The 22,150-nt window shown below is 39.9% G+C and overlaps 1 protein-coding gene across 1 annotated transcript; it reads right to left on the bottom strand.

Moving 5' to 3' along the window:
• Positions 1-4,581: 4,581 nt before the first annotated feature.
• Positions 4,582-21,316, bottom strand: TM4SF20 (transmembrane 4 L six family member 20). The gene is made up of 4 exons (XM_010375614.2): positions 21,115-21,316; positions 12,933-12,998; positions 6,961-7,112; positions 4,582-4,907 (listed from the first exon to the last, which is right to left on the bottom strand). Exons 1-4 carry the CDS (start codon positions 21,295-21,297, stop codon positions 4,619-4,621), a joined length of 690 nt encoding a protein of 229 aa, XP_010373916.1. The 5' UTR covers positions 21,298-21,316; the 3' UTR covers positions 4,582-4,618.
• Positions 21,317-22,150: the final 834 nt, after the last annotated feature.

Genomic DNA, 22,150 nt, shown 5'->3' with positions numbered 1-22,150 from the left:
GTATTTGTCTGTTGGAGGATTTTATTTCATCATTTGTGCGATCAGCTACATTTTGTATCGTATTACCTTGTATGAGTCTTCCTGTCTCAGGAGCAAGTAATACAATTAATGACATGGTAGGTCGCAAGAACCTACTATGCTTCCTTTCAGACCTTCATCCTGGTATTGGTGGCTGTTGGTTGCATTGAAGGTGGTTTTCTAATTTATAATATCTATAAAGTGGTTCAGGTTTAAATACCTTGAGTTGTGTATACTCTTTTTTTTTTTTTGAGATGGAGTCTTGCTCTGTTGCTGATGCTGGAGTCCAGTGGCGTGATCTTGGCTCACTAGAACCTCCACCTCCCAGGTTCAAGTGATTCTCCTGCCTCAGCCTCCCGAGTAGCTGGGATTACAGGCGCTGGCCACCACAGCCAACTAATTTTTGTATTTTTAGTAGATACGGGGTTTTGCCATGGTGGCCAGGCTGATCTCGAACTCCTGACCTCAGGTGATCCGCCTGCCTTAGCCTCCCAAAGAGCAGAGATTACAGCCACCGTGCCCAGCCAGAGTTGTATATACTTTGTTCATTGTGGTATTTATTTGCTAATTATATATATATATACTGGTGAATTTAAATCTCAAGACTGGGTGTGGTGGCTCACGCCCGTAATCCCAACACTTTGGGAGGCCTAGGCGGGCGGATCACTTGAAGTCAGGAGTTCGAGCCCAGCCTGGCCAATACAGTGAAACCCCATCTCTACCAAAAATACAAAAATTAGCCAGGTGTGGTGGCAGACATGGTGGCAATAGCTGTCCCAGCTACTCGGGAGGCTGAGGCAGGAGAATCACTTGAACCCAGAAGACAGAGGTTGCAGTAAGCTGAGATCATGCCACTGCACTCCAGCCTAAGCGACAGAGCCAAACTCCATCTCAAAAAATAAAAAATAAAAAAATTTTACCTGCACCAGCTGTTAGACAACAGCTACAACCAGCAACAGCCACAGGAGGTTTCCTGTCCCCACCGGCGGTGCTGTTGGAGTAAAGATTACTGGACACTATTTTTTTCGGTGAGAAGAAACATGAGAAGCAGTTGAGAGGCTACGAAGTGGATCCTGTAGAGACGAGGCATTCTCCTAGGTGGCTTTTTAAAATATTTCTTCCAGAGTCATCTACCTCATGAACAATGTTTTTGTCTGAGAAACCGCTCTTTGATTTTATAAATTGACGTGATTTCTTGTTCTGTTTTGAATACACACTGTTCTAGTCCTTCAAGCCCGTCACGTATTTTCACCATGTCATCGGTAGGCACTTTTTCTGCAATGTTAATGTCACTATTATGATCACCTTTGATTCAGAACCGTTCAGCTATTTCACCATGGGTTGATCAGCAACTGGAGACCCATTATCGATGTGAAAAACTTCAACATCCACTTCTTCCAGCTTACTGACAGACTCTAAAGGTATATTTTTTGCATATACAAGGAGGTCAGACATCTTTTTTTTTCTCACTTGACATAGGGATTCCTTCCAAGTCACCACCTTGTTTATCATCATCACTGAACATAGTTGCAGGCCAGAGGGTGTGCTGGGCATTTACACCCGTGTCTTTAGTCACTGTGTTCTAGGCGTTGGCAACAGCATATGGCATCCTTCACGCTCAACTTGTTTTGGAAACCCTCCGCAGCCATGCCTCTGTTCACTGCTGCTAACATGCTGTTCCAATAAAGTTTTTATATCTACTCATTGATCTGAGGATACCTTGGTCACTGGCTGAATTAATGAAGTCACATTTGGGGGAAAGTACATGGCATAAATATTTTGGGGGGGGTGATGAGAAAATTTGTAAGCATCATTGCTGATCCTTGTTCACTAGAGTACAGTGAGCTGTCTTATTTTTGTTTTAATTTCATGACTATTAGCAGTTTGACAATTCATTGAATAAGTATCGAGTCTTCACTAAAAGCTGGGTACTGAAGATGGGATTAATTAATTCATTCAACTAAATACAATGTTTCTGCTTTGTACCAGGCACTGTACTAAGTACTGTTTATACCAGGAAGGAATAAACATGTTCCTGTACCCCTGGAGCTTATAGTCTAACGGGGGACAGTGAAATTTAAGAAGCAAGCTCAAACGAAAATGCAGTCATCATTGTGATAGATGCTGTAAATGAAAGCATGGTAAAAGAGTAAAGGGAAACCTAGTTTTCATTAGACGGTTAGAAATAGCCTCTCAGAAAAAAGTGGTATCTGTGCTGAAGTCAAGGATAAAGAGTGCTGCCAGAGATAAGGCAGGTGGGGTAGGAATGGGTTTGGGGGTGGGGAAACAAGGAGCCTTGCTAAGGACTTGAAGAGGAGAGGGCTGATGAACGTGGTTCCTGTGCTCCTAAATGCTTTAGTGATGGACGTACAAACACATGTATGTTACATTATGACAGGAATGATAATAGAGCCTTGGGTAAGTGCTAACTTGGTTTATTGGATCATGAGCACTGGGAAGGCTTCCTCAAGTAGGAGGTATTTAAACTAGGCCTTAAGGACAAGTAAGTATTTGTAGGGGTGTAGGGCGAATGTTTTTATATAGTAAATGTTAGGAAAAAAAGGCGTATAAGCTCTCGATGTTACTAAATCTATTTAGGCAGCTATAATATAGGTACTGCAAATTATTTATAGAACCGTAAGCCCAATGAACATAAACAATTGAAATAAAATATAGAAATAACATTCAGAAAATTTTAGATTTTTAGCTTTGACAACACTTTAATGTGATAAATACACTTGTTACCCTGTTTTTTAAAGATTGGCACATATAGAAAATAGCTTTTGAAAGACTTGGGCTTTTCTAGGTATGGTTTTTTAATGAAAAATGTAAACATAGGAAAATAGAAGAGTATAATGAACTGCCATATACCTATCATCTAAATATGATAGTAAACATCATCCCATTGCTTTTCATTGAAGTATTTTTAAAACATATTTTCTCACCAAACATATAAATATACATTTCTTTTTTTAAAAATGAGGACATTTCTGTATACAGGTTGAGAATCACTAATCCAAAAATTCAAAATCCAAAATGCTGCGAGATGTAAAACTTTTTGAGCCACTAACATAACACCACAAGTGGAAAATTCCACACCTGACCTCATGATGAGTTGCAGTAAAAATGCAGTCAAAATTTTGTTTCATGCACAGTTATTTAAAATATTGTGTGAAATTACCTTCAGGCCAGGTGTATAAAGTATGTATGAGACATAAATGAATTTTGTGGTTAGACTTGCATCCCATCCCCAAGATGTCTCATTATTATAGGCAAAATTCCAAACTCCAGAAAAATTTGAAAGCCAAAAGACTTCTGATCTTAATCATTTTGGATAAGGGATACTCAGCCTTTATACTATAAAACCATTGGCCGGGCGCGGTGGCTCAAGCCTGTAATCCCAGCACTTTGGGAGGCCGAGACGGGCGGATCACGAGGTCAGGAGATCGAGACCATCCTGGCTAACATGGTGAAACCCCGTCTCTACTAAAAAAATACAAAAATCTAGCCGGGCGAGGTGGTGGGCGCCTGTAGTCCCAGCTACTCGGGAGGCTGAGGCAGGAGAATGGCGTAAACCCGGGAGGCGGAGCTTGCAGTGAGCTGAGATCCGGCCACTGCACTCCAGCCCGGGCGACAGAGCGAGACTCCGTCTCAAAAAAAAAAAAAAAAAAAAAAAAAAAAAAAAAACCATTATCAGACCTACCAAAATTAACAATAATTCCTTAATATCATCTGATCCAATTCTTCTATATATTCCCCCCAGTTATCTCTGACAAAGTTTACATGTGTTTAGCTGAAATATGCCTCTATTCTCTTAATCTAGAACAGTTTCCTCAAAAATACTTTTATAACGTTTTCTTGTTGGAAAGGGGCCATTCTCTGCCCACTGACCCACTTTTTGGGTTTGTCCTAGTGTTCCCTGCAAGCTGAGAATTAGATCTAAAGACTTGATTACATTCAGGTTATATATTTATTCTTTAAAGAAATACAATAAAAAGGTCCTGTACTTCGGGTGCGATGGCTTACGCCTGTAATCGCAGCACTTTAGGAGGCTGAGGCAGGCAGATCACTTGAGTCCAGGAGTTCGAGACCAGCCTGGGCAACATGGCAACACCCCATCTCTACTAAAAATACAAAAATTTAGCTTGGCATAGTGGCACGTGCCTGTAGTCCCAGCTACTAGGGAGGCTGAGGCGGGAGAATCACCTGAGCCCAGGAAGTTGAGGCTGCAGTGAGCTGAGACAGCACCACTGTATTCTGGCCTTTTTTGAGACCCTCAAAAAAAAAAAAAAGTCCTGTACTTTTATTTTCAGGATGACTTTTGTTCCTTCTCATCCTGCCTCCCATCTCCTTTCTCTACACACAATGAAGAGGTAAAAAATTTGAATAGCATGATACAAAACTAATGGAAAATTCTCTCCACCTTTCCCAAATCAACCACAATATGAGAGTGTTATGCATTTCTATGCTTTCTATAATTTCACAACATGCTTTCTATGTGAAAGGTTGATTTTTTAAATCATCTCAAAGATGACTTGGAAAACGAGTGTACTTCTCAAATTATTCAAACTACTGATACTTACATTTTATTCCCATTAAACTACACAATTTGACTTCTTCGCTTAGAGACTCCACACAGACAGCCAAGGAAACCAATGACTATCTGACTGATCCCAAACAGGAGCTCCAGAATTCCAACAAGCAATAGACCTAAAAATACTGAGAAGTGGATAAGCCTGTGTTTGTTTTCTTCAGAATTGAAGTGCAAACTAGGTGCTCTCCAGTCACTGGCCATGACGTCGTTGCTGGTGGGGTTTTTGAAACCAGTAGGAGGTGCACAAGAGTCATTGAAAAACCACTGCAAGTTGAAGGCTTCTGGATGAATGTCACTGAAAAGCAAAGATACAAATCAGGTATTCAGAAAATCACTGACCAAAGGAACGTAGCATTGTGCCCGTAAAAGAACTAGTGAAACAGAATGTACTTTTGAAATACTGTGCCCAGAAATAACAGATCAGGATGTTTGACCATGTGTCCATATACTCTACTAGTTACAAAACTTCTATTATGTAGCCCATCATTTAACAAGCATCTCTACAGTACATCTCAGGTTGAACGGAATGAAATTGCTGTTCTGGGATGTCAGAAATAGTTGAATGTCAACAGTTTTTCGTGGTTCAACCTATTTATTTTATTTATTCAGGTACTCTTCTACTTGCTAGATATAAAAACTAAGGAGCCTCCCCTGCCACCCTTTAAATGAGCTCAGTTCTTAGTGCAGAACTGCACCTGGCGCCCGCTCTTCAACCAGATGTGCAGTTTTTACTGATTAAATATGTCTGATTAAAGTGATATGTGCCTGTTCTTAACAGGGCTATGGAAAATGAGAAACTTTTAGCCCTAACACATCTATCCCAAGATAATTTTTTGTTTTGTCTATTGTAGAGTAAAATTGAATGTTCTTAGGGAGTTTGCATTGCTGGATACCAGCAACTGACATTCACCCTGGGAAAACAACAGTATTTTCAGCACATGAAATGTGAGTGTTTTGTGAAATGTGTAGTAAGCCAAGGATCACTCTCTTGTCACTTTGCTAGCCTAACCCATCTCCCCAACTAGGCTGGGAATATCTGAGTGGTGCTACCTGCAGAGCTCAGCCTGGTGCCTGGTACACTGTGGGCTGCTGTCGTTCCTTGGGGATTTAATGTGCATAGCATCTGTGGTAGAAATCTTTAACCCTCTACTTCAAGTATTTTAGTAAGGAGACTTTCCTTGGCTTTGTTTTTGAGACAGAGTCTCCCTCTGTCATCCAAACTGGAGTGCAGTGGCTTGATCTCGGCTTACTGCAACCTCCGCCTCCTGGGTTCCAGCAGTTCTCCCTCCTCAGCCTCCTGAGTAGCTGGGACTAGAGGCACGCACCACCACACCTGGCTAATTTTTGTATTTTTAGTAGTGATGCGGTTTCACCATGTTGGCCAGGCTGGTCTCAAACTCCTGACCTCAAGCGATCCACGTACCTTGGCCTCCCAAAGTGCTGGGATTATAGGCGTGAGCCACTGTGCCTGGCCTTCCTTGGGTTTTGATTCAAAACAAATATGCTACACAAAATTTGAGGGGCTTTTCTTTTGTAATGTAGCAAGGTAAGGGAAAAGGAGAAAAAAAAAAACAATTTTTTTACGTAACTACAAAAGTAAATTCTGGTTATTTGCTAAACTGAGCAGCCTATACAGATAGCTAATGGATTAGTTTTTTTCTTCCAGTTTTTACAAATTGTGTCTAGATTCAGTCACAGAGTGATCTCAAAAGACTAAAATGAGCCACTTACTAAGTACATGTAACTCTCCAGTATTATTTGTTATTACATGACTTAAATTTTGGATTCATTCCCATGCATACAGTATATTTATAGCATGTCTGTATGAATCCATTGGTTGCTCTGTTCCATTTAGGCCTACAGGCAAGGCTCTGCATTTTATTTATTGTGTTTTTATTAAGTTTTTTAAATTGTAAATGTAATATTTGCTTATGGTTTACAAATTTAATTCAGAAGTGTAGAAAGTAAATGTTCTCTTTACTCTCCGAGGGAGTCCCCTATTTCCATTCTCCATGGATGAAAGTTAAGTTTCTGGTGTATATTTGCATAATTTTTTAATATACATACACATATGTAACTGTAGATTTTTGAAAGAGAAGCATAAGCCATTTGAGATCAGCTAGTCCTTTTAGACAATATCTAAAAGTCCTTTTAGAGCATTATAAATCTAATGATTCCTCCATTTTTATGTGGGGTTATGCTAACTGGCGTTAATGTACTAAATTCCTAAGAATCTGTCCCAGCAGTTGCATCAAATAAAAACATGGCATTGTTTCAGTACTGCATTAGTCTAATCAAACTAGTTCAACTGTGTAAGACAGTAAGCCTGTGAAAATCAAGTTACTTACCTGATGTTTGTCAATGAAAATTCACAATTGGCAGTACTGTTGCCTTGAGAATTACACATGAGAGGACCTTTTAAGAGAGCCTGAATGGATATCAGCATGCAATACAGAGCACCAATGACTGTGATTACACTGAAAAGTGATGAAAGAAACATCTGAAAAATAAAATAGAGCCATTTGCACACATTATTACATGTTCCTGATCTGTTTCAAGTTTCAGGAGCATATGCAGTCTTTTTTTAATCCAGTTACCCTAAAATCCTGGATCTTAAGATCACAGTTTGATTAGGTGTGAATGATACAAGAGAGCAGAGGGCAAAGTCTCTGCTATTTGATTACACTCACTAAAAGATGGTTGGGGCTGGGCGTGGTGGCTCATACCTGTAATCCCAACATTTTGGGAGGCCAAAGTGGGTGGATCCCCTGAGGTCAGGAGTTCAAGACCATCTTGGCCAACATGGCAAAACCCCCTCTCTACTAAAAATACAAAAAAATTACCCGGGCTTAGTGGCGGGTGCCCAGCTGCTTGGGAGGCTGAGGCAGGAAAATCACTTGAACCTGGGAGGCAGTGATCGGAGATTGCACCATTGCACTCCAGCCTGGGTGGGTGACAGAACAAGACTCTGTCAAAAAAACAAAAACAAACAAACAAAAAAAACCATGCTTTGGCCTGTCACTGTCTCTGAAAAATCTCAACTTTCATGTTCCTGAGCCTCATCTGTTTCTTCTGATCACTGAGATCTAGTTCCTCCCTGTTTTGTGTACTTCCTACTTCATAAAATCTTGACTGGATCTTTTTTGTTGTTGTTGTTGTTGTTGTTGAGACGGAGTCTCACTCTGTCGCCCAGGCTGGAGTGCAGTGGCTGGATCTCAACTCACTGCAAGCTCCGCCTCCTGGGTTCACACCATTCTCCTGCCTCAGCCTCCTGAGTAGCTGGGACTAAAGGTGCCTGCCACCTCGCCCAGCTAGTTTTTTGTATTTTTTAGTAGAGACGGAGTTTCGCTGTGTTAGCCAGGATGGTCTCGATCTGCTGACCTCATGATCCACCCGTCTCAGCCTCCCAAAGTGCTGGGATTACAGGTTTGAGCCACCACGCCCGACCTTGACTGGATCTTAACTACCTTTATCTTCATGCCTGGTCTCTTGGCTCCCAAGCGTTTGGCCCTGATGCTTTAAGTGAATTTGACCCTGATGCTTTAAGTGGCCAGTGGCCAGCATCCTGCAGTGATCAGTCATCAGCATAGAGTTAGAACAGGACTTCCCAACCTCAGCACCAGTGACATTTGCACACTTTGCTGTGGGGCCTTTCCTGTGCAGTATAGTATATTTAGCAGCATCCCTGCTTTCTACCTCATAGATGCCAATATCACCCCCCCACACACACCCCTGCCACCTCCAGCCCAGTTCTGACAACCAAAATTGTCTCCAGACATTGCCAAATATCCTCTTGGGGTGGAGGTGGGTGGGTAAAATAACCCGCCGGTTGAGAACCACTGTGTTACAAAGATCGTACACATCTTTATTTCAAGAGTCAGTCATGAGAACAGAAGAAGGCATGGAATTTGGCAAAGGAAATGGAATGAAAGTTAGTGTTTGTTTTTCAAAAAATAAGCTCTTAGGCCAGGCACGGTGGCTCGTGCCTGTAATCCCAGCACTTTGGGAGGCCAAGCAAGGCAGATTGCTGGAGCCCAGGACTTCAAGACCAGCCTGGACAACATATTGAGACCCCATCTCTAAAAGAAAAAAAAAAAAGGAAACTTTTGTATTGTTTCAGTGAAGTTGTTAGTCAGTGATGATTATTTCAAAATCAGCAGAAATGAAGTGAGGGAATGCGTTTTCTTTTCCTTTGCGGGAATAATGCAACTCCCACAGGATTTATGTGTTGTATTCTTGAGACCTGCCTTTTATGAGTGCAGAATAAGGTGACTACCTATAGAGTTGTGTTGAGGGATGTTGTACTTTACATATATTATTTAATTCTTTTCACAGCCCCAAGAGATAGATACTATTATTATTTCCATTTTATGGATGAGAAAATTGTGTATCATGGAGATGGATGAAATTTGTCAGGCTCTCACGGCTGGGAAGCACTTTAATCACTATACTTCTTGCAGCCAAAAGTTCACAATGATGGATTTGGAGTCTACTTCAAATCCTGATTCTTCCATGCTACTGTGACTTGTGCAGTTACTTAAATTTACTCATCAAGAAGTGCCATGGTGTTTATTTTTAGCCATCTATTATATATATATAATATATAATTATATATAAATATATATATTATATAAATATATAATATATAAATAAATATATGTTATATAAATATATAGGATAAATAATATATAATTATATATACAATTATATATTTATACATAAGTATATACGTTATATATACAATTATATATTTATACATAAGTATATACGTTATATATACAATTATATATTTATACATAAGTATATACGTTATATATACAATTATATATTTATACATAAGTATATACGTTATATATACAATTATATATCTATACATAAGTATATACGTTATATATACAATTATATATCTATACATAAGTATATACGTTATATATACAATTATATATCTATACATAAGTATATACGTTATATATACAATTATATATCTATACATAAGTACGTTATATATACAATTATATATCTATACATAAGTACGTTATATATACAATTATATATCTATACATAAGTACGTTATATATACAATTATATATCTATACATAAGTACGTATATATACAATTATATATCTATACATAAGTACGTTATATATACAATTATATATCTATACATAAGTACGTTATATATACAATTATATATCTATACATAAGTACGTTATATATACAATTATATATCTATACATAAGTACGTTATATATACAATTATATATCTATACATAAGTACGTTATATATACAATTATATATCTATACATAAGTACGTTATATATACAATTATATATCTATACATAAGTACGTTATATATACAATTATATATCTATACATAAGTACGTTATATATACAATTATATATCTATACATAAGTACGTTATATATACAATTATATATCTATACATAAGTATATACGTTATATATACAATTATATATCTATACATAAGTATATACGTTATATATACAATTATATATCTATACATAAGTATATACGTTATATATAATTATATATCTATACATAAGTATATACGTTATATATACAATTATATATCTATACATAAGTATATACGTTATATATACAATTATATATCTATACATAAGTATATACGTTATATATACAATTATATATCTATACATAAGTATATACGTTATATATACAATTATATATCATCTATACATAATGTATATACATAATTATATATATTATATATATATGTTTGGGTTTTTTTTGAGATGGAGCCTTTCTTTGTTTCCCAGGCTAGAGTGCAATGGCACTCTCTGGGCTCACTGTAACCTCTGCCTCCCGGGTTCAAGAAATTCACCTGCCTCAGCCTCCCAAGTAGCTGGGATTACAGGTGCCTGCCACCACACCTGGCTAATTTTTATTTTTATTTTTTATTTTTTGTATTTTTAGTAGAGACAGGGTTTCACCATGTTGGCCAGGCTGGTTTCAAACTCCTGACCTCAAGTGATCTGCCCTCCTCAGCCACCCAAAGTGCCGGGATTACAGGCGTGAGCCACCGCGCCTGGTCGTGTTATCTCTGAGTTCTCATCACTTGACAAAAGGCCTGGCTTTAGAAAGTGATTCCGGGCATCTGTATTTCCCCTAAAGGGGATTCACTTAAATGATTCAGCAAAACCATTTTGTATTCAGAAGCAAAATTAAGAACTGGAAAAAGGGAAGAAGCAAGGAACAGTTAAAACGGGGGACAAGCCTTGGTCAACCCTTTCCCTTCCTCCCAAGATGTAGCCTCTGCCACTTGTCTCATGTTTTGGTCTTATCTAGGCTTCAAAGACACCAGGTACAACTTAAACACCACTTCTTAGAGGATACACCCATAGGAAAAGCCTATGTAAGTGTTTTGATATTTTTGATTTCAGGAATTCAGAAATGTCTCAGGATGTCGAGAATGTTGTGAGCACCATATAGAAAAGATACAAAGTCAAATTCCAGATTGTTATCATTTACAAAGAAAAGTGACAGGGAAGGGAAACTGAAAATTAGTGTTTATTGAATACCTAAAATGTATTCAGAACAAAAATAGACTAGAACTAATTAGCATAATTATTGTAATCCTAGATAAATATCAAATGTCAGAAAAAAGGGTAATTTTTTAAAACATGAGCCTTCCATTATAGATAGAAATATCTGGCTTTTTTTTTTAAGCAGTGGTTCTAACCCCTGGCTGAATTATCTTGAGTGCTTTTGAAAAATACTGATGCAGAATCTCTGGAGGCCACCCAGGCATTGGTATTTTTTAAATCTCTTTAGATGATTCTAACATCCCCATCCCTGTCTTTTTTTTTTTTTTTTTTTTTACAGAGTCTTACTCATCTGTTGCCCAGGCTGAAGTGCAATGGTGCGATCTTGGCTCACTGCAACCTTGGCCTCCTGGGTTCAAGCGATTCTCCTGCGTCAGCCTCCTGAGTATCTGGGATTACAGGCATGGGCCACCACACCCAGCTAATTTTTGTATTTATAGTAGAGACGGGGTTTCACCATGTTGGCCAGGCTGGTCTCAAATTCCTGACCTCAAGTGATCCTCCCACCTCAGCCTCCCAAAGTGCTGTGAGCCACCGTGCCCGGCCTAATGTTCCCATCCATCTGAGAACCATTGCTTTGAAAGCTCAAGCTCAGCCAAGCAGATTTACTGTGACTGCTTGCTTTCAATCTACCTCTTCCACAGGGAACTATGAGAGCCCTTATGTTGCTTAATAGCCATGTTCAGGGCATAAAGATTGTGAATTGTGGGGTGCTCCAGTGGTTTTGGATAACAATCCACTTACTAGTGTGCTACACTGGCAAATTATTTACTTTCTCTGGGCATCTGTTCCTTCATGAATAAAACACACATCTTACTTTTTCCTACTTAAGGGTTTTGTGAGAGCATATCTGAAGATGTTCTGAGCAGAGTGACACTCAGGGTAATGAATCTTAATTTACTTTTAACTTCGTTACGACTTTATACATAGTGGGTAGGTATTAAATGTTTTGGGGGGAAAAAACCTGGCAGCTCCTTTGATTTAACTCGGTAAGAGCAGTTGTCATTCTAATCCCAGCAAACCAGTCTGTCATTGCATGAGAGAACTGAGTACATTTCCCCTGAGTATTTTATATGCGCCACAAAAATATCACACCTGAGTATTATGAAACTGATTGCAGCTGTGGGTGTGACTTATAAATCTCCTTTCTTTGAAAACCTCTAGATTGAGGAAAGGACAATCCACTGAAGACTGAGGAAGGGGCAGAAGGCCGACTCTGTTTGTGGGACAAAAAAACCCTTCTCACTTTTTCTATTTCTATATCATCATCCTAAATAGCATGTTTCAGGCCAGGCGCAGTGGCTCAAACCTGTAATCCCAGCACTTTGGTAGGCTGAGGTGGGCAGATCACGTGAGTTCAGGAGTTTGAGACCAGCCTGACCAACATCTGAGATGGTTGAAACCCCATCTTTACTACAAATACAAAAATTAGCTGGGGCGTGGTGGTGCGCACCCATAGTCCCAGCTATTCAGGAGGTTGAGGCAGGAGAATTGCTTGATCCCGGGAAGCAGAGGTTGCAGTGAACCGAGATTGCACCACTGCAGTCCAGTCTCGGCAACAGAACGAGACCCTGTCTCTAAACAAATAAATAAAAATAGCATGTTTCTAAGGCTGTGGTTCTGTCAACGGAGCCCCACTGTGATTCGGTGGATGTAAGCGACTCAGTGTGGCTTTGCTTAGATAGCAGTAACTGTTTATGCACTTCTGCTTCCATGCCGACTGCTCCATACTTACTCCAGTTCTGTTGTTGCAGCATGCTCTTTTTCTTGCTGTCAAGGACATTGTTGTTGCTGGAATGGCCTGGAAATGACATCAACAGGAAAGATGAGTATTATTACTTCTCGTCGGAAGAAAAAATAGTAATCTTCACCTTCCGTTTACCACCAGTTGTGGGAAATCAAGCCTCAAAGAACAAAAAGGGAATTTGGCAATATCCGTGGTTTGGTGAACCTTGTCATCCCAGTTTCAACCAGGAAGATTAAAAGTGGTGGCGGGAACGGGGGAATTCAAGACAGCAGTTTTGAAGTCTTCTATCTACATTCTTAGTTCACTCTGAGTCATCTGCAGAGAACTAGATTTTGAATAGATTAGGATGACTTATTTATATATTATTTTTGGAAGAAATGTTTCTGAAAGAATTGGCTGCATCATCCAAACTCTGTTAGTTGTTTGTTTGTTTAAAGAGTAGGGGCCTCATTCTGTTACCCAGGCTGGAGTGCAGTGATACGAGCATAGCTCACTGTAGCCTGAAACTTCTGAGCTCAAATAATCCTCCTGCCTTTGCCTCCTGAGTAGCTAGAACCACAGGTATAGGCCACCACACCTGGCTAATTTTTAAAATATTTTTGTAGAGGCAAGATCTCACTTTGTTGCCCAGACTCGTCCTGAACTCCTGGCCTCAAGAAAACCTCCTGCCTTGTGCCCCTAAAGTGCTTAGACTACAGATGTGAGCTATCACACCTGACCCAATTTTCAAGAAATTGTATGAATTATTCTGGCAAACCTGCAGAAAAGAAGTTGAGGTTTTGTTTGCCTGGCAGTTGGGAACGAATCATTCTGTCACCACCCACTCCCACTAGCCTTTCTTTTCCCAAGATCCCAGCTGTCTTGCTGGTTTCCCCAAACTTATATTTGAGAATTATTTTTGGTTCCACGTTCTCCTTTCTCTTCCTATATCCATGATATGTAATGATCTCACTTTATACATTGATGCTCAGAAATCTATAGATCGCATTCTGTCTTCAGGGAAATACATGTTGCCAAGGAAAGCTGTAAGAAAGAACACCATATTCTCAGGACTTGGGTTGCAATTTTTAGTCATATCTAGGCAGCAGCTATGACTAGAAATTCTTACTGGAAGGAGTTTTGTATCATTGAAGGGTGGAATGTAAATTATTTCCTTCCACTTGAGAAATTTTAGGCATCGGTTTTTTGCCATCTCAGCACAGCTGCCCTTCAGTGGTTTTTCTCTCTCCTTCTACTCCCGTTCTCTGACATTTTCCCAAGCTCTGACTACATGCCAGGCACTCTTACAGGTGCTTTATGTGCCTTAGTTTATTCCATCCTCATCATAATCCTAAGAGGTAGGTGCTATTATTATTCCCATTTTACCAATGAGAAGACTGCGGCATAGAAAGTTTGAATGATTTGTCTTTCTTAGACAAACGACTCAAATTGTCCTTCTACTTTCTTAGTAGAAGGGTTGGGATTCAAAACTAGTCATTTGGCCGGGCGGGTTGGCTCAAGTCTGTAATCCCAGCACTTCGGGAGGCCAAGGTGGGTGGATCACGAGGTCAGGAGATCGAGACCATCCTGGCCAACATGAGAAAACCCCTGTCTCTACTAAAAACACAAAAATTAGCTGGGCGTGGTGGTGCACACCTGTAGCCCCGGCTACTCAGGAGGCTGAGGCAGGAGAATCACTTGAACCTGGGAGACAGAGGTTGCAGTTCGCTGAAATCACGCCATTGCACTCCAACCTGGCGACAGAGCGAGACTCCGTCTCAAAACAACAACAAAAAACCCTAGTCATTTGGGGTGCAGAACCCAGACGGTTTTTTGTTTTGTTTTTTTGAGACAGGGTCTCACTGTCACCCAGGCTGAAGTGCAATGGCATGATCACGGTTCACTGCAGCCTCAGCATCCGGGGCTCAAGAGATCCTCCTACCTCAGCCTCCCGAGTTGTTGGGACTACAAGTGCATGCCATCATGCCCCATTATTTTTAATTTATTTTGAGGGGCATTTTTTGTAGAGATGGGGGTTTTGCCATGTTGCCCAGGCTGGTTTCAAACTCCTGGGCTCAAGTGATTGCCTCGGCCTCCTAAAGTGTTGAGATTACAGGTGAGCCTCTGTACTCAGCCGGGACTCTTAATCCCTGTTCCACACTGACTCAAGTCTTACCATTCTCCCCTATTCCTACCTAGAGGTTGTTCGTTCTCATCTTCCCTGCTGCCTTCACCTTTGCCCATCTCATTGTCCTTCCAGTTACTCCCTCTCTGATTCATTTATTCAAGGCCACATCTGTCTTTCTTCTTTCAGCACAGGTTTAAAGTTTATGCCTCTTTACAAGGCAGCTTTCCTAACAAACCTCTCTCCATCTGATGATGTATTGCCTCCATGTCACTTTGTATTGTTATCAAGCTTGCTTACACATTGTCTTGAACACCCCACACTTCTTACTTAGAGGCCACATGTGTATATGGCTGCCCAGCCACCTTGGAGCATAGCTGAAAGCCCAGAAGAAAAGGGAAAAGAAATTCTAGCTCCCAAACAGGTGTCAGTATTCATGCACTAAACATCTTTTATTGTACACATAAGCTATACTGCCTTTTGAGCTTACAGGACAAATCATTTATAACAGGAATTGGCAAACTATGGCCCGCCACCTCTTTCTTGTAAATAAAGTTTTATTGGAACACAGTCACATCCATTTATTTACATACTGTCTATGGCTACTTTTGTGCACCAACAGTAGAGTTAAATTGTGTGGAAGAGGCTGGGCGCAGTGTCTCATGCCTGTAATCCCAGCACTTTGGGAGGCCAAGGTAGGCGTATCACGAGGTCGGGAGATCGAGACCATCCTGACCAACATGATGAAACGCTGTCTCTACTAAAATACAAAAAATTAGCCGGGCTTGGTGGTGCGTGCCTGTAGTCCCAGCTACCGGGGAGCCTGAGGCAGAGGAATCACTTCAACCCGGGAGACAGAGGTTGCAGTGAGCCAAGATCGCACCACTGCACTCCAGCCTGGTGACAGAGCAAGACTCCGTCTCAAAAAAAAAAAAAAAAAAAAAAAAAAATTGTGTGGAAGAGGCTGGTTTGTAAACCTAAAATATTCAATGAATATTTACAGTTTGCCAGCCACAGATTTAGAAAAATAATGATTCTTTCAAAAGAAAGTGCCAGTGTACTCCAGCCTAGGATGACAAAGCGAGACCCTGTCTTAAAAAAAAAAAAAAAAAAATGTGGATTGACATTGCAACTTAAATGGATAAATTGTTCTGTTTTCCTTGTTGATGCAAACCGAACTCTGCTAACTTTCATGAAGATAAGTTTATTTCAGAGTTGCTAAATATTTACTTTCATGATTCGCTTACAAAGGGGTTTTGTAAAGGGACAATTACTTACAGTGTATTAGTCACCACCCCACTGACTTCAAGGCGTGTTAACACATCTTCGTAATGCTGTTACTGGTAATTTGACAACTCACTGTGGTTTCAACCGCTTTCCCATTCAGAGCTCTGGAAATTGGAGGGGTTCTTTAGAGGAACAGACGCTAAAACTGTGAATGGTGTGTGTGTATGTCTGAATTATATATAAATTTTCCAGATAATCTCCTGCCAAAATGAATAATTATGAGAACGCGCTTTCTCATTTCCTAAGCATATTTTGAATGCCTGAGTTTTTGTAAAATTAAATGTCTTGCTAGTCTTTTGTTTTTAAAAAGAAAAGTAATATTGTTCATTTTTTCTTACAGAAACCCTTAATTGTATTTAGTTTTAGAAGTTATATGATTTTACAAATGAAGTACAGAAAAACTTTAGACCATTAAAAATTCTGTGATGAAATTCAGACTTTTGGGAGTCCTCTAAGAAATTGAACATGACAGTAACACACAAAGTCATAGCTCATTACAAATATCAAAACTATATTTTGCAGCCAGTCATGGTGGCTCATGCCTTTAATTCTGGCACTTTGGGAGGCCAAGACAGAAGGATTGCTTGAACCCAGGAGTGTGACCCCAACCTGGGCAATATAGTGAGACCCTATCTACAAAAAAAAAAAAAAAAATTGAGACAGAGTCTCGCCCTGTCACCTAGACTGGAATGCAGTGGCACAATCTTGGCTCTATGCAACTTCCATCTCCGGGTTCAAGTGATTCTCCTGCCTCAGCTTCCCGAGTAGCTGGGATTAGAGGCATGCACCACCATGCCCGGCTAATTTTTTTATTTTTTGGTAGAAACGGGTTTCTCTATGTTGGCCAGGCTGGTCTCGAACTCCTGACCTCAGGTGATCCACTCACCTCAGCGTCTCAAGGTGCTGGGTTACAGGCACAAGCTACCACACCTGGCCAAAAAAGGTTTTTAAGATAAGCTGGGCATCATGGTGCATGCCTATAGTCCCAGCTACTTAGGAGGCTGAAGGGGGAGGATCACTTGATCCCAGGAGGTTCAGGCTCCAGTGAGCTATGCTCACAGCACTGCATTCTAGCCTGGGTGACAGAGCATGACCTTGTCTCAAAAACAATGACCCCCCCCCCAAAAAAAACCCCACAAAAGTATGTTTTACAAATGTTTGTCGTGCGTAAAATCTTCTCATCTGTTTAACTTTCAACAATTTTTTTTTTTTGAGATGGAGTCTCGCTCTGTTGCCCAGGCTAGAGTGCAGTGGCATGATCTCAGCTCACTGCAAGCTCCACCTCCCGGGTTCACGCCATTCCCCTGCCTCAGCCTCCCGAGTAGCTGGGACTACAGGTGCCCGCCACCACGCCTGGCTAATTTTTTGTATTTTTAGTAGAGACGGGGTTTCACCATGTTAGCCAGGATGATCTTGGTCTCCTGACCTGGTGATCTGCCCACCTCAGTCTCCCAAAGTGCTGGGATTACAGACATGAGCCACTGGGCCCGGCCAGCTTTCAACAATTTGTTCTCTATTAAGACTGCAATAACTGATTTTGATGAGTTGCTCTTATCTAATAAGTGAACTCAATGAATAAGCATGATTAAGATCAGGCTCACAATTAACCTTATATAAAATAAAATGGCCTTTCTGTTTATATGTTTTCAAGGAAACATTTTGAGGTCTTTTTAAAAGTAAATAACATTTGTATCGGTTTTTCCATTTAAAGTTAAGTACATCACATTTTTACTTAGTCATGGTTTTAGAAGATGAAAAGTTCACCTCCGTTTTAAGTAAGTCATGAAGCCATAAAATGAATATATTTCATGATGTAATCAATAATGAATTCCATAGTTTGTATAATTATCTACTTCCTGCAAAATCCCATTTTTGGTAACAATACTAATTTGAAACACTGCAGTAATCTTGGAAAGATGTCAAGAACTATGACCAAAGTGCTTATCACGGGCTGTGATTTCTTCTCTAATAACTTTTTTGTGTGGTTACAAGTATATTGAAAGCTCAATATTTTGAACTAGTGGGTATTTTCATGGATGTTTTAAAGGACATATTAATAAGTCCCTTTGAAAAAGACTTTCTTCCACATTCTGTATCTATCTGAGGATCATGAAAATATACCTGTAGTCTGAACTCTTTTTACCACCCACCTGTTCGCCTGTGGGCTTAGCCTCTGACTAAAGTTCATATTGGACTTTTCAAAGAGTTGTCTGATGCTTCAATGACATTCTATAATACTGAATAATAGAGATAGTCTGATGTGGATATCTTCGATAATACTTGCTGAGGGTGATAAAGTAAAGTTAGCTGTAGAACAAGGAAGTTCAGATTCTCTGAAACTGTTCCACAAGTTTCTGTAATCTTTCTGTGATGCAGTTTCCTGGTCACTTAACTTTATGGATTAATTTATGGATTATGTCTTTCACCTCTGGCAGCCCTGAGACAGGTGTTGAGGACTATGGTACTAGCACTGGTGGAAAAACAGAGTTTTGACATCAGATGTATCTGGAACTGGGTTTCACACCCATTAGGTGACCTTGTTAATATTCCTAACTTTCTGTGTGCTGGCCTGTAAAATACAAGTGATAATAAATACACACATTATTATAGAGACTAAATGAGATAACAAGGTAATGAATGAACCCAGTAGATGGCCCTTGGCAGATGGCCAATAAATGAAGACTTAGGTCCTTCTGTCTGGTTTTCTCTATCTCTTCTCTCCCTGCCACACCCGCCACCATCCTAAAATGAAGAATACAGGAGATGTAGGTATGTGTCATCACCACCTCAGAGTCCTTTAATGCTAATGCTTTTTTTTTTATCTCATGGGATTTGTGGCAGAGCCAATTCATATCTAATGCTGCATGAGTTATTCTAAGTGGATTGTCTTAACTCGGGAACTTTTAGGAGCTTCATGGAAATTGCTATCGTGAAGTTATGCTCAGCCAGCTGCTCCTGGCTTCTGGTGTAAGCAAATGCAAAAGAGGCTTCTACTACTCAAATAGAGAGACGCCTTCTACAGGGGAGAAAACAGACACACGGATGTCTGGTTGCTTCACGCTGTTGAGTTGCAATGTGTTTTCTGTCTCTCAGCCTGGAAGAGAGCATTCGTGGCAGTGTGAAGAAATAGCCCAAAACTTTCCAAAAGCTTTTGCTTTAATTAGATCTTTCTACCTAAAGCAGAGGAACAGATTCCTTGTGATGGTAAAGGAAGAGGGTTTTTGTAAATCTGGGGATAAGACCAGCAGCAGTAACTGATCATAATTAAGAATAAGTGATTCAAGTAGAAAACTATGTTCTGAATTTTTAAAAAAATCACCTCCACAGCCACAAAAAAGGAATGAGATCATGTCCTTTGTAGGGACGTGGATGGAGCTGGAGGCCATTATCCTTAACAAACTAATGCATGAACAGAAAACCAAAAACTGCATGTTCTGACTCATAAGTGGGAGGTAAATGATGAGAACACATGAGCACATAAAAGGGAACAACACACACTGGGGCCTGTTGGAGGGCGGAGGGCGGAGGGTGGAGGGTGGAGGGTGGGAGGAGGGAGAGGATCAGGCAAAATAAACAATGGGTAGTAGGCTTAATACCTGGGTGATGAAATAATCTGTACAACAACCCCCCAGGACACACGTTTACCTGTGTAACAAACCTGCACATGTACCTCTGAACTTAAAAGTTAAAAAAAAGTTAAACTAAAGTCACCTCCGTGTTTTATTATCTCTAAAACACTGACAATGTCAGTCCTTACAGCTTGCTCTCTCTCTCTCTCTCTCTGTCTGTCTTACACACACACACATATACTCATTTATCTGGCACTAACTAAACCCCATAGTGGCATAACAAACAAAAACATGCCTCTTGGATGCTGAATTATCAACTTCAACATCCACATCCCCATTTTACACATATAGAAACAAAACCATAGGATAAATGATTTGCTTGCAGTGATATATTGGAGGCAGAAGCATAGCTGAGGTATTCTGCCAGATTTGAAAGCAGTTTTCCCTATACAAATGGGTCCTACCCAGGCCTACTGCACCAGAATTCTCAGGAGAAAATCCGTAAATCTAACTATTGCAAGTGCCTCAGGTGACTCATGTCAGTTACATTCAGGAGTTCCATACTGCACTGCTCTGCTGCAGATTTCAACAAAGGTAGACCTAGTAACAATCATCAAACTATTCAACAAGCTCGATGTCCTAGGATCTATATAATAGCTGAGTCAAAAAGTCCTTGAGACCAGAGACCCAGGATTTTAAGTCCATGTCTCTTAGCCCAACTCCCTTCAGGTACAGGCAATGCAACATTCATGGCTCGTAATTACCATCACCCAGGCCAGTCATCATACATGGGAATGTTTCTACTCATTCCTATTAAGCAACCTCTCGCTCCTATTGCATTTTCTGTAAATACTTAGAGACTGGTATGAAGCAATGGAAAGTTGAAGGAACTAATTCAGAAAGTCCCTAATTCTAACCATAAAGCTTGGAAGAGCAGCCCTACCTGTGCAGAAATGTGAGAGATAATAACCCAGCCAACTTCTATCAATTTATTTATTTTTTTGCCCAGTTCTCTATCCTATACCACATAGTGTACTTTATTTAAATTACCATTCTTCACTGATGACCAATATAAGTTAATGCCATACCACTGCTCCAAATTGTATCATAAGCCAAGACATAGTTAACTGCAAGACTGAAAGATAGCTTTTAGGATTGTGGTGAAATAGGCAGGCACTTCTTCACATCAACTCATATGACTATTACTCACCATCAGACCTGCTCCTATAATTCCTGGGAACCACCACTCAAAGCAAGAGATGGGGTTTTGAGAAGATTGGTCTTCCTCAATTAAGCTGACAATTAGAGGTATCGCATTGAGAACTACTCCTAACAGCAGTAGAACCAACAGGCTGAATCCATTGCAGGATGTCCATCCCTCGCAGCAGGTCATGGTCACCCCGGCTGAGTTAGAAACGTTGTCAAAGTGGCTATGCTTGCATGGTACTGTGTTGCCTTTTATCCCAATATTCTGGTTAAAATTTAACGCTAATAAAAAATGAATAGTGGAAAGTAGTTCAGAGTCCAATAGGGTAGGACATTATTATGACGACTATGATGGGAAATGAGAAAATAATTCTATATTATGATGGGGTGAAGGAAGGAAAGCAGAAAAAGAAAATCTATGAGATAAATTTATGCAAGAAGATAGGCTTACGATAAGCTCCTTTAATATACTCCTTTATTAGTATGGCTTGTAAAAAGTAAAAACAGAAATATCCAGCTAAACTATATTTTCCTGTCCTATTGATATTATTACTAGCTATGGAAGTTTCTTTCTTTGAAATCGTTCAACAAGAAAATGAACACATATGAGATGCGGAGAAAAGTATTTTTTCTGCTGCAAATATTAGAGTTTATTTCAAGCTGTATGCTCACATACACAAAATAAAATGTTTATGTCATATTATTCTAGTGTTGCAGACTAATCCATTTGGTGATAGCCCACCTAAGACATGTGAGAGTTTTGGCTAATGAAAGCCAAACTGAAAGATAGCAATAGGAGAGAGATTGGATGAGGAGGTTATCATATTTTCTTTAAGCCTTTGAACACTTACTTGGCCATGTACAGTACTACATCTCCAGACTGTGGTTCCACATTGCCTCTCTACTAGCTTGTGAGCTCCTCAAGAAAAGACTATCAGTTGGGATGGGCTTTAAAATACAAAATTTCTGGCCAGCTGCAGTGGCTCACGCCTGTAATCCCAGCACTTTGGGAGGCCAAGACGAGAGGATCACCCGAAGTC

The sequence above is a fragment of the Rhinopithecus roxellana genome, chromosome 14, assembly GCF_007565055.1.
Source record: "Rhinopithecus roxellana isolate Shanxi Qingling chromosome 14, ASM756505v1, whole genome shotgun sequence".
Classification (NCBI taxonomy): Eukaryota; Metazoa; Chordata; class Mammalia; order Primates; family Cercopithecidae; genus Rhinopithecus; species Rhinopithecus roxellana.
This window is presented reverse-complemented; position numbering and strand designations above follow the sequence as displayed.

Excerpts from the sequence above, each read along its gene's own strand:
- TM4SF20 (XM_010375614.2), bottom strand. The coding sequence starts at position 21,297 with ATGACCTGCTGCGAGGGATGGACATCCTGCAATGGATTCAGCCTGTTG. Across the intron at positions 12,999-21,114 it reads TTATAGGAGCAGGTCTGATG|GCCATTCCAGCAACAACAAT; the intron begins GTGAGTAATAGT and ends TGTCATTTCCAG. Across the intron at positions 7,113-12,932 it reads GCTGCAACAACAGAACTGGA|ATGTTTCTTTCATCACTTTT; the intron begins GTAAGTATGGAG and ends TTTATTTTTCAG.